The sequence below is a fragment of the Echiichthys vipera genome, assembly GCF_963691815.1.
Source record: "Echiichthys vipera genome assembly, chromosome: 16".
Taxonomy (NCBI): Eukaryota; Metazoa; Chordata; class Actinopteri; order Perciformes; family Trachinidae; genus Echiichthys; species Echiichthys vipera.
The window spans coordinates 19,821,791-19,833,961 of NC_139841.1; the positions used below are offsets into that span (position 1 = coordinate 19,821,791).

A 12,171-nucleotide genomic window follows, 5' to 3' on the forward strand; every position below is an offset into this window, starting at 1 on the left:
CCAATGAACTCAACACATGACCCCGAGCTTTATAGCTCTATCAGATGGAGAATACTTCAGACAAATAAGCCATTTAGCAAATGGATCATGTACCACTAGTGTCAACAACACACTGCGTATGGATGGCTGGTGGTACAGTAAGTGAATTTTAAGGCTTCAGTCAGCTGCCTCTGGCCAACACTTCCTTTTTATCATAGCTTTGATGCTGACTGAGGTACAGATGACACTTCAGATACTTTGCTTTTGATGAGAATAGATGGGGTGTGTATTTCTGAGGCAGGATTCAGTATAAAGGTATCCCCTGCACAAATGGGATTCCTTCCAGACCACTGATCTATAAATCGTATAAATGTTTAGACAAGTGGTGCACAGCGGGCGCTCTCTTGTGGACGAAAAAAAAAACTCTTCCTTTTAATATACAGTCATTTTAATTTTTATGGTATGGACAGAGCTGACTTCAGACTTTGGCTGCCACTCAAATTACTATGAAAGCAAAGTGTGCAGATTAATATATTCCACCTCAGTGACAGCTTTATGCATGTTTGATTAAATATTAAAAGGTTTGTTTTTCTAAGTTTGCATAATATACCTTTAAATCTACAGTAAAGTGATCCAGCACACTATTAACAACCGCAATAAACTATTTTTTACAGGGGGGGGAAAGCCTGTATTTATTTTAATTTATCGTCACCGGGTGACATCTGGCTCGCTGACAGATAGCTGGGATGTAATCATGCGGCGGACCCATGAATCTGCCCAATGAAGGTCACTTACAGAGTGAGAGGCTTCACACTTCATTTCTGAGGCCATGGATGCGTGCAGCCTTGTGTGAGCTGTTCAAATGTATGACCACACATGACCTTTGCAGTCCAACTTTTTTTCAGAGATAAAGGAGAAAAGTTTCAAACCCTACTTAAACATCCATGTTACAGAGATTACGTTTTGGAAGTTTTTCAAGCCTTTATTATATAGGATAGACAGGAAATGGGGTGAGGGAGAGAGAGGGGGGGGGGCATGCAGCAAGGACCTTCAGCCTCTTTACATGCTGCTCTAACCACTGTGCCACCAGCCGCCTGGCAGATACTGATTACAAAAATAATGTGATGAACATATTTGGAAATGATCAGAAAGTGTTTTTTCTCTATATGATACTGTATTTATTGCATATTGCTTTGTCTTTTAAACTTTTTGTTGATTTTACAGAAATATCCCTTGATCAGTTTTTTTTTACAATAAATACGGGGGGAAATAGAACACGTTGTGATTTTCTTTTCTTTTTTTAAACTGATTTAAAGGAAGGAAGCATGTTTCAGGGAAATAGACATCTTCCACTTCTCCCAAATTCCCTAAAATTTAATTTGATCATCCCTTCCATTGCAAATATATATTATCATACCAGCTATCTAAAGATGCAGAGTCTGGCTTAGTTCATGTCTTTGTAATTGCTTTTCTAACAGCTACATGCAGTATTTCAAATAAGCATTTTGCTTTAATATTTGTGAATATTTGTCTAAATGTAGGAGCCCGGCAAGTAACATGTCCAAATTAAGAGTAATCCTTGTCCCATAGACAGTCACTCATTCTGTATAAATCCTGTGGCACAGAGTATAAACGTTGGGACAGGGCAAAAAAAAGTGATATTACGGATTGGCTTGCACATGATTATGATACATTTTGAAGTGGCCTTTAAATGAGTCTACAGGTCATGTGTTTGTGGAATTGACCTTCTCCTCCCTTGGTTGTAGGGAAGTAGCAAAAAGCAAAACTTTCCATGTGCAGTTTCAAACTTAAAACCAAACTGGGATCCTATTCTCAACTGTAGCAGCGTTACAGACTGAGAGACAACATATAACCCCTGCGTGGTGTCTGCTGAACACGCGGATTGCTGAAGTGCATGGCGGGCTTTAGGAGCACTTCCCCTTTAACTCGGCAGCTGTCGTCACAGCAGGATGACTCGTATATTTTGCGACAGGACGTACAAGCACCGGCTCGCCGTCGCTGCCTCATCTCCGCTGGCAAAAAAAAACAAAACAACAGTGCATCGTGCAGAGAGAAACAAATCCCGTGTGTTTATGTTCCAGCTAACTGTCTATAATGTGATGCAATGCTCCAGTCGTCTGAGACTCAAACACCAGCGTTTTTTGGTGAGGAGGAAGACGTCGTAGTGTTGCATGTAAGATTACCATTGGTTCTGCACGATCACTTCTAGCTAGACCAGAATGTGGACGAAAGGTCATTTTGGGGGCAGGAGATTCCGTGTGCTAGCTATGATTTGGCCATTAAAACATAATTGATAGCTTTATGTTCAGACATAGGCTTAAACATATTTGTTCAAACATAGGCTTAAACATATTTGTTTCAAAAATAGGCCCTGCCCCTGCCTATTGTTTGCAACTCATGCGTTTGTTGTCTTAGGTTTGCAACAATGTGTGCATGTGCCTTTCGAAAATGTATCAAAAACCACACTGTAAACACTGGCATTCATTGTATTCGGTTTGCACGAATGTGTGCGTGTGCATTTCGAAAATGTATCAACAACCATACAGTAACACCCATTTCTTGTTGCATTCAAAGGAGAAAACGTTACTGACTGGAATCCGCAGCAGACAGACGCTACCAGCAGCTACATCTCATTCCTGGGCTCCTGTAAGAGCCACTCTTTGCTCCACAACCAAATGAAGCTAACTGCCTCCCCAGAAGCAGCACTCAAAGAGGACTCTACCTGTAACTGGGACTCCTGTGCACTGTGCTGGGCTCCGGTAGCCCACCCATGCCTGTGATCCCCATCCCACGGCGGGTGCGCAGCTTCCATGGCCCCCACACTACCTGCATGCACTCAGCCTGTGGGTCGACGCACGCTTCCAAGCTAGTGCGCACCAAGTACAATAACTTTGACCTCTACCTGCGCTCACGCTGCATGTACAGCTTCCTCCGTTTCCTCCTCTACTTTGGCTGCAGTCTGCTGACCTCTCTGCTCTGGGTGGCTCTCTCTGCACTCTTTTTCCTGCAGTACATCAGCGTGCGTGTACTCCTGCGGCTGCAGTATAAGCTGTCTGTCATTCTGCTTTTGTTAGGGCACCGGCGCCTGGACTTTGGGGTGCTTAATGACCTGATCATCTACAGCATGCAGATCACCATGTTTCTGGTGGGTGGGCTTGGCTGGTGCTTCATGGTGTTTGTGGACATGTAGCTGCAGTGTGAGCGACATAGGAGCTGTAGTGTGCAGTACGGATGCTTTACACTAACTTCAGCATCACGTGGCGATATGGGACAACATACACCTTTCTCCGTATCTCTCTAGTCAAAAAGACCCTCCTGACATAAACTCAAAATCTTGTTGTTTTAGTTTCAGATATGATAGAATCCAATGAGAAATCTGTGTAACAATTGTGTGTACAGTCCAGTTAAAAATGTTGGTCCTTTATAACTCTGAGAAGTCAGTCTGAATATGAGTCAGACTTGAGTCATTATTTAGGACTCTCAAGAGACCAATAGGGTCAAAATCTCTTCAATCGCAAATGTATTTTCATGCCATTTGTAAACCGTTTTCACAGATTTTGAAAGGCATCTTGACTGGCATCTCATTTGTTTACAATAATGGAAAATGTGAATGTCAAGGTCAAATGTTGCATGGAATAGTGACTGAACATATGACTGATGTGCATCATGGGTGTGTGATGCAAGATAGTCATTTGTGCCAAATAACCCTCGTACCATGATTCGCAGGTTGAAATAATTCCGGTTATGTAATGTATAAACACAATATCATGTAAAACAGAGAAAGAGTTACCTATGGTGGATAAAGTGACCTAAAACAAGTTGTCGACAATGTGTGTAATGTCGTTTTGTGGAAAGGATGGGACATGATAGAAAAAGTGATAAATCAACTTTTTTTGTAAAGTTATTAAAGGCCCCGTAGAATGCTCATCTTCAGGTTCGTTGTATTTTGAGTTCCTACTATGAAATGTTTACATGCTTTAATGTTCAGACAGAAAAGTATGTTTCTCATACTGTCTGTCTGAATGTACCTGTATTCACCTTCTGTCTCAAATGCTCCTGTCTCTTTAAGTCCTCCTCCTGAAAAAGACCAGTCTGCTCTGATTGGTCAGCGTTTTTGAGCCTTCTGCATCTGCGCTCTTGGCATCTCTGCACCATCATTGCAGCCCGGAAATTACTGTAACAGCACTGTAGCCTCACTTTCTACCTATATATAGTATAGTTGTGACATCACGGCTGCACATAAGTCCTGACAGCTCATTTAAAGTCACATTTTCTGACTAGGGGCTGTGTGCATTTTTCTGTGGACTGAGCGTGTTTATACTTTAACAGCATCTATTTAGAACTTCAACCTGCTTTATAAACAAAATATACATACAAATGTCACAGTTATACAATATGGGACCTTTAAATACATTTTGTGTTTGCTGCTTTTAAAAGTATGGCCAAGGGCTAACACCCATGATAGCATGCCTCAAGCTGTGTCACAAGAGTGTGTGACAGTTGAAATTGCGTTCGTCTTTGGGTCAAATGTTCCATCAGTCGTTCTTCACGTTGATTCAGAGCTGCTGTGACAGACTTCTCTGTCTAGCTTCCTGCAGCACGCAAACACCAGGCGCAACCAGACCCCGCTGTTTCTGCCAAGCATAACAATGGCAATGGCTGTGTCCCAATCACCTTATATAGCCTCATTTTCACATGGCATGAAGTATGCTTGCGGGCTCTAAGGAGGACTGAAGCACTCAAATAAGCTTGTTACACGTAACTGCTATAATTGGGATAATATCTGTGCTGTCATGTACAAGCATCAGCTTTTGATTTGCCATGTTTATCATCAGCTGGTACAGGGAACTAAGCAAAAGAGGCTTGAATCTTTAGACATGAACTTTAGGCACAGAGGCTTGTGGCCTGACCGAGACATGCTTGAGCCTGGTATCGCTTCAAGCTGCAATTGGATAATCAGAGGGGGAAACAATAAGCTTTTGTTCCGAGGATCAACACATCATATGCCTCATGTTCTGAACTGGGCTTATCTGACAGCCCAGTTACAACAGAGGAGAACTTGGAGAACATTAGCTGTCTTGTGATGTCAACATAGTGCAGAAGGCGAATCAGTCATGGCCTTTTCATTTCTTCTTTTTGTTTGAAAAGCTGAAGTTGATTGCTTATGTCTGAATGACTTGGCATAAACACGCAAAGCATTTCGTGAGTGTGAAGCCATGATAAAATGAAGAAATATAATTAAGTGTATTTCTGGAGAAAGAGAGAGATGTACCCACTTTCTCTCTGAGGTACACAGTTGTCAGTAGCTATTTATGCTCATCAAAGCTCACACCTCTCTTACAAGATTGGTTGTTTAGGTGGTCTGAGGTTCTCCTCTCAAGCCATCAACCTTTTATAGATGATGCTTATCAGAACTCACCCTTGCATGTGACAGTTGCATCATCCTATCTATACCATGCTTTTATAACATAACATCACCTTATGTGAATCAAATGTTATCTAACTTTTAAGCTAGTTACAGGTGAATGTTCTGAAAAACCAATGTCCAACACATGAGCGGTACATGCAATCCTATGTCTTGTGATCATAAGGAAGTAGAAAAACACAATGCCTCTTCTGTGTCTGATTACCTTTTGAAGTTCAAGATTCCTGCCATAAAACTATGTCAATTTCATGTCAACTAGACCGCGGTTCAGAGCGAACGAAAACAGATGCTATTTTAACAGGCTGCAGTCCCAGTTTAACAAGTTTAGGCGAACAATAAGCCATGATGAAAAAATCTTTAATTTCCTTGTTAACATTCATGTAATTATACAAATGACATCGGCCTAAGTGCAACAAGATTTGAATAAACTCTCCACTGAAAACCACAGACACATGATTATACAGGGCAACTATTCGCTTTTTAAATGCCAAGAGTAGGGAACAATAGGGAACTGTAAACTCGATTAAATGCCATCAGTAAGCTCATGTTGGAATATGACTGGACTAATAGAGTGAGTTCTCATAAATAGCCTACATGGTAGCTAGGGGGAAAAATATATTTTAGTGTCTTGAAGTGACAGATGAAGAGATAACAGAGCAAATTGGGATATGGCCTACGTGTGTGTTTGTGTGTGTGTTTGTGTGTGTATAAGTTTACACAAGTATCAGCACTAGTGGGAAGTAACTAAATACATTTACTAAATGGGTTTATAGTAAAAATAAATAAATAAATAAAAGTACAGTTTTGAGGACATTAAATGAGTATACCGAGCAGGAAATCCATCTTATCGGAATGTGTAATTGCAGTCAATTATCATTTTTACTCAACATTTATCTGATGGCTGTGGTTTCTAGTAACATGATTTTCAGAAAAGATTTCACTTGAAAAGCAAAGAATGAGATCATAAAGTATGATGGATTGCTCTAGTTTAACATTTAGCATTTACTCTATTCTTCCCACCATCTCCCTTTTCCTTTCAGTGTATGGTACTACTTTATGCATGATTAATTGATATGGATGAATATCACAATACCCGTTCAATTGCATTGTAGTGGAGGAGAGCAGAGATGTGAAGTCAGAAATATATTTGTTCAATTTTGAATAATTTAGGGTATTTCTTTACAGGGGTTGGGGGTCAATATAAGAAGAGTGATGAATCATGAGGACAAGTGTGGTAAAATCAATTAAAATGTTAATGTGTGGTAATGTAAACATTTTAAATATAACGTTGCAACCATGGTGACCATAAAGATGCTTAGGAAGAATATCCTGGCTGTCACCATGAAGTACAGTAGACCCTTAAGCAGAGATTTAGTGAGCTGTTGCCCCTGACATATCGCATGCCTGCAGTAAAGAAAAGTTGACTTGAGGTCACACCGCCAGCAGTTGGCGCTTATAATTTAGCAGAACAGCAGACATGCGCATAATGCAGCCTGAGTTGTCATCACATAGGGACACGTGAGGTAAACCGCACATGTAAATCTTATTTAAGACCGCAACGAGACACCTCTGTCTTCTTGACAGCTGAAAAACGTACCCCCACAAGTTGTCTTTTTCCCAAAATTTTATCTACACCCAGTGCTGGTGGCGGTCTAACTCGCCCCGTCTGTGGGTGCTCGCAGTACAGAAGTCTGCACCTTTAAGCCCGCAGAGTGCACCGAGTTCGCGTGCCCGTAAAGGCGCAGATATGACCGAGCACTGCTGACGGTCCATTTGCCGCGCGGGACAGGGCACCTACACTAACCCGGCAGGTCCTCCTGAAATGTCTGCGTCTTTAAAAATAACTATTTACCGAGTGGTGCATGATGTCAGGCTGCCTGCACTGTTCATGTGAGCCGCGATCACTTCCTGCAAAAGGATAGAAGCGGACAGAGAGAGAGAGGGAGAGAGAGAGAGAGAGAGAGAGAGAGGGAGAGAGAGGGAGGGAGAGAGAGAGAGAGTGGGATAGAGAGAGATGGGGGACGAGCAGCCAAGATAGGACTGGAGTGAGAGTGATCCAGCGGACGAGGGGAAACCGGGGCCTGCCTCTTCTCTTTTTTTTTGAACACCCCGCAAACTTTATAGGTTATCCGAAGAGAGAGCCTGCCACATCTGCGTCAGTTGACAACCGCAGTTTATGGAATAACGACATATATCGGGTAAATATACCTCCCTCTGCCTTGGCTTGATGTTTACTGTGCCTGATTTGTGTGACGCATAGGGTTTTTTTTTTTGTACCATGCATTATTATTCCCTCGCTTCTCCTTCTTTATAGGTAACATAGGGAGCCGCACACCCCCGGCGATTCGCTGCCATTACAGCATGGGAGTTATTTGAGATAAATCTACCAGCTAAACTTAGTTAGACTCATCAAACTTTCACGAGGTAAATGACGCGAAATGGGAAGGTTTTACGCGGAGGGTGATAGGTGCACCGCGCGCCACGAGAGGAATTGAATCAGACCGATAATATTTGTAGATCCCGAACACAATTGTGCTCTAATTCTAATGTTGGCGAGCACTTTTTAAACAAGTAAGCACAGGAAACAGGGGTGTCATTAGTTTCAACTGTATGAGCGGAGAATGTGGTCTTGCGTCACGATGAAGCCAAAACAAACACACACACACACACACACACAAAACTCCACCCATAATGCATCCATCGCATATACAGGTATGTTGCATGATTGCGACAAGGAATACTTTCGACAAATCAGCTGAAGTTGCTGATGTTTCCGAGACCATTGTTTCACTAGTGTGGGATCCAATACAGCATGCAGAGTTTTCCTTGTGTTAATTGTCAGCACTGTTCAAGTTTAAATGATGGGCTTGTCCTTAAAATCTTGCATTAGTGTAATAGACAATTACAGTAAGGTTTCTATGATTTTTTTTTCTTAAAAATTGCACCATAAAGGCTATCAAATATTGGGGCTGAGGATTGTGAACCAAAGTGGATCAACTGTGTGTTCAATAAGTGGTTTTAATGTTAAGATTACATTTAAAAAGGAAAAAAAGAGAAACAGGTTTTATTCATACACTTTATCGTTGCCTGCTGCAGGGTCATGTCTGTCAGTTGAGGCTCTGTTTACCTTACCTGAACCCGGCAGGAGTCATCTGACTATACATGCAATGCCTCACCCGTCCCCTTATGTGGTTGTGTATGTGTGTGTGTGTGTGTGTGTGTGTGTGTGTGGCTACCCACTATGTTTGTCTAAATTTTCTTCATTTCCTGTCACTTTCCTTCCCTTTCACATGCACTCTTTCTTTCACCATTCTCTCATTCTTATACTCCACCGCGAAGAAGTGTTCTCAAGATGACTGTGACCAAAAAAAAATAAAAAATCCAGAGTTGTATTTGCAAGTTATGGTCTGCTTATCTGTGTAACAACCCAGACTGAGTGTGTCACTGACTGCAGCATCCCGGTCCCTGCACAGGTGTCGCACAGGTTGGAAATTAAAACAACAGCTTGCCTTATAGAGTCATGAATGATTTAAGTAGTGTGAAGTGCGTAGTGTTTCTCACCATTTTACAGTTTTTGAATCCCACTTCAGAGTGTTTGAGCGTTTTAGTGGCCATCTGTTACTGCTTCTCCCATGTAGAAATATCATTGTGGATAAAAAAGAAAGATGTATTATACTTCCCTTTTTGGATAACTAATAACAGTTTGAATCCATAGGTGTATCCGCCAGCCCCAAGGCAACACAAAGGCAGCTTCTATCAAGGTAGTTTATGATACCCCCCCTCCCTAATACAGGGGAAATGAGTTCGGAGTAAATGGAGTTTATGCTGCCAAGTTTCTATCTTCAGTGTTAAACACATAACATACATGGAAAATGTAGGAGTTTTTTCTCTCTTTCTTTCTAAATGGAGGCCTTCCAGTCCAACACCACTCGTCTTTGACTTGGACGTCTGCCAAAGGGTTGTGATGGCTCTCAACAGCTGTATTTGTCTATGTATGTGTGTGGTAGTGTGTGTGTGTGTGTGTGTGTGTGTGTGTGTTTGCATGTGTCGGTGAGTGTGGTAGTGTTAGGTGTGTGTGTGTGTGCACTCTCGCCGTGTCCCGGGATGCCCTTCCTCCATAGGCCTCACATTATACAGCATTCCGCAAGGGGGCCCGGGGCTATGTGCAAATGGGGAGTGTCAAGGAGAGAGAGAGAACGACGAAACGGTTTCAAATATAACCGTGCCAATACTGACAGAGAAGGTTGAAATAGGGAGAAAGTACAAAGACTGTGGGAATCTCAGCTCCCATAAATGAACAAGAGTTGATGTTACCTCAACTAACATATGGAAAGATACACTGTGTCTAGCTACAACCTCTATAAAAAATTCTCTAGAGCTTGGGAAGAGATACACAAAGGTGTTTATAACTCGTTATTTCTTAGGCTGCAAATATTAGAGGACAACAGTAACATAATTTGAAGACATTTATTTGCCCAAAGTTTTCCCCCCCGAGAGCTGCTTCATTTTTTGCTCTGTGTATGCCCCTGTGCTTGGTGCACTTTTATCTGCACTGTATATATGCGTGTATACTGATGTGGGGAGTGTGTTTATGTGTGTGTGATTTTCCTTTCCTGAGAAGTAATGAGTCATTGCTGATGGTATGTGATACAGGGCACCAGTCATACATCATATTCTCATACGTTCTTGTCCTCTATGTAGCACAGAACTACTGCTGCTGCAGCTGGTGGTGGGTTCGGGCTTGGTGTTTGCAGTAAATGGAACTGAAATTCCAAAAGTTACTGTTAACCGTGTCTTTCTACTGAATGTATTGTCATTGCAGCTAGAAACGTGAATTGTATATTTTATCTGAAGCTGGTTCTAATTTGATCTACATTGTCTGGACATGTCAGTTGGTCTGCACTCCAGCACGCAGTCGTTTTTAATTGACTGTGTCGGTGTCACCGCGGTTTCGCCTTTAAGTGGCAACAGTTAAAATCTGATCGCAAATTATACTATAACTATTTCCAGGTCCGTAGGGCATTGATCCTGTTTGGCCAGTATGCAAATGTTTTGTCATGTAGTTTTTCACTAGGTACTCCTCTTAGTGTGGGGATGGCTCTGTCAGTCTGAAAGTAGTTCAGTATAAATGCTTGGGAAGTCCCTAAAGAAAATTTTTCCTATTGCAAAATACATTTCTTATATTTCTTGTTATAAAGCAGAATCGAGGAGCTATATAAATACTGTGAAAGAAATGTACACAGCCAGTATTCAGAAACTGTGCCTTTTAAACGAGCCATCAGGACTTTGGTTTGGTTGTGATGTCACAACTATAATATAGTAGCGGTGTAACGATTAATCTACTACATCGATGTATCGATTTATATTCCTACGATCCAACTACATCGATAAATGCTTGGCAAGTTGTCCTTCACATAAAATTGATTTGCAGCAAATCTATTGTATTAATAGTAACAATTCGCACATTGTATCCAAGCACAACAGACTTTAAATGGATGTATTTTTAGCACTTTTAATAGTAAACAAATATTAGATTAACTAGTTGTGTGTAGGGTTTTTAAATACATACGACTTTACTACCAGTCTTTCTTTCAACTATTTCGAAGAAATGTTGGTGGCACTTCATTTTTGTAAAAAATTTTGCTCTTCTGTTTATATTGAGAAGGAGAATAGAAGTAGCAGGTTAAACCACAGTTCATCCGACCTGGTGAGTTTTATGAGCAGTGGTTTCACCAGTTGCTTCTGTTTTCATTTTCAATATAAAAGAGAGCATTCTGAAGAGTATTCCACCTGTAAAGAAGTTGTTTAATGTTGAACTACCTTGTACTTGCAGGCCCTGAAATCCCACTTTTTCAAATAAAAAGGGAATTGTTTTAGCCATTAATCATTGATTTTATCCACAATTATTTTACCCCTGATTCGACTGCAAGAAAAACTTCTAGAAATCCTCACCTGCACTGTCCAGTATCCAAGTATTTTTATTATTATTATCATACTGTGTCATTGTAGAAGAGCCAAATATCATCCTTGAATCGTATTGGAACTATAGAAAACAATACTTATTGTATCATTTTAAAAACACATCATCCCACTCCTAATATATAGTAAGAAAGTGCCACTACAGTGCAGTTACAGTTATTCCCCAGCTGTAAGGACGGTGCGGAAACGCAGAGAGTGCAGATGCAGAAGAACAGGAACAGTGACCAATGAGAGCAGAATAGGCTCTTTTTGGAGGGGGGCTTAAAGAGACAGGAGCTAAAACAGAGGCTGACAGAGGGTGAATACAGATATATTCAGACAGTATGATAAAAATAATGTGTAATAATGTTCTTGTAGACACCCAAAATACAAGTATGCAAATAAAATTGAGCATAAAATGGAGTCTTTAACACGTCTTAAAGCTTTGAAAGATCCAAACAGAGAAAGAGTATCAACTCAACTCCATGTGTAGGTTAAAAGATGAGCTGTAAATACTCTGCATCTCCTGAAATGTAGATAAATAGTAAAACAAAGTTCGGGGCCCCAGTGACCTCGACTTGTTCACCTATTTTCTTATCACATCTTCAATTAAATTGCAAGACATATCAAATCAGATTGACTGCTAAATAGGTGAATTTGGCAGCGCCACTGAAAAATAAATCAACTTAGATAAACTAAGTTACATCCAAATGACTAATGTTCCTCTGGTCTTCTTCTAACTCATATACAGTATCAACCCGGTAGGTTTCCTACCTGACATGATAGTA

General features: G+C 41.0%; 2 protein-coding genes across 3 annotated transcripts in view; both read left to right on the forward strand.

Moving 5' to 3' along the window:
- Positions 1-2,026: 2,026 nt before the first annotated feature.
- tmem250 (transmembrane protein 250) lies at positions 2,027-3,899 on the forward strand. Of its 2 annotated transcripts, none has more exons than XM_083929995.1 (2): positions 2,027-2,144; positions 2,575-3,899. In XM_083929995.1, the coding sequence occupies exon 2, from the start codon at positions 2,771-2,773 to the stop codon at positions 3,188-3,190; it is 420 nt and encodes a 139-aa protein (XP_083786121.1). In that variant the 5' UTR covers positions 2,027-2,144; positions 2,575-2,770; the 3' UTR covers positions 3,191-3,899. The 2 variants fall into 2 exon arrangements, with proteins under 2 accessions (XP_083786121.1, XP_083786120.1); XM_083929994.1 differs by having other exon boundaries at positions 2,036-2,173.
- A 3,541-nt stretch (positions 3,900-7,440) lies between these two features.
- Positions 7,441-12,171, forward strand: part of nacc2 (NACC family member 2) — a 30,357-nt gene continuing 25,626 nt past the window's right edge. Inside the window, exon 1 of the mRNA XM_083929654.1 lies at positions 7,441-7,623. The gene's annotated coding sequence lies outside the window, so the exon portion shown is untranslated. The remainder of the gene's footprint in view (positions 7,624-12,171) is intronic.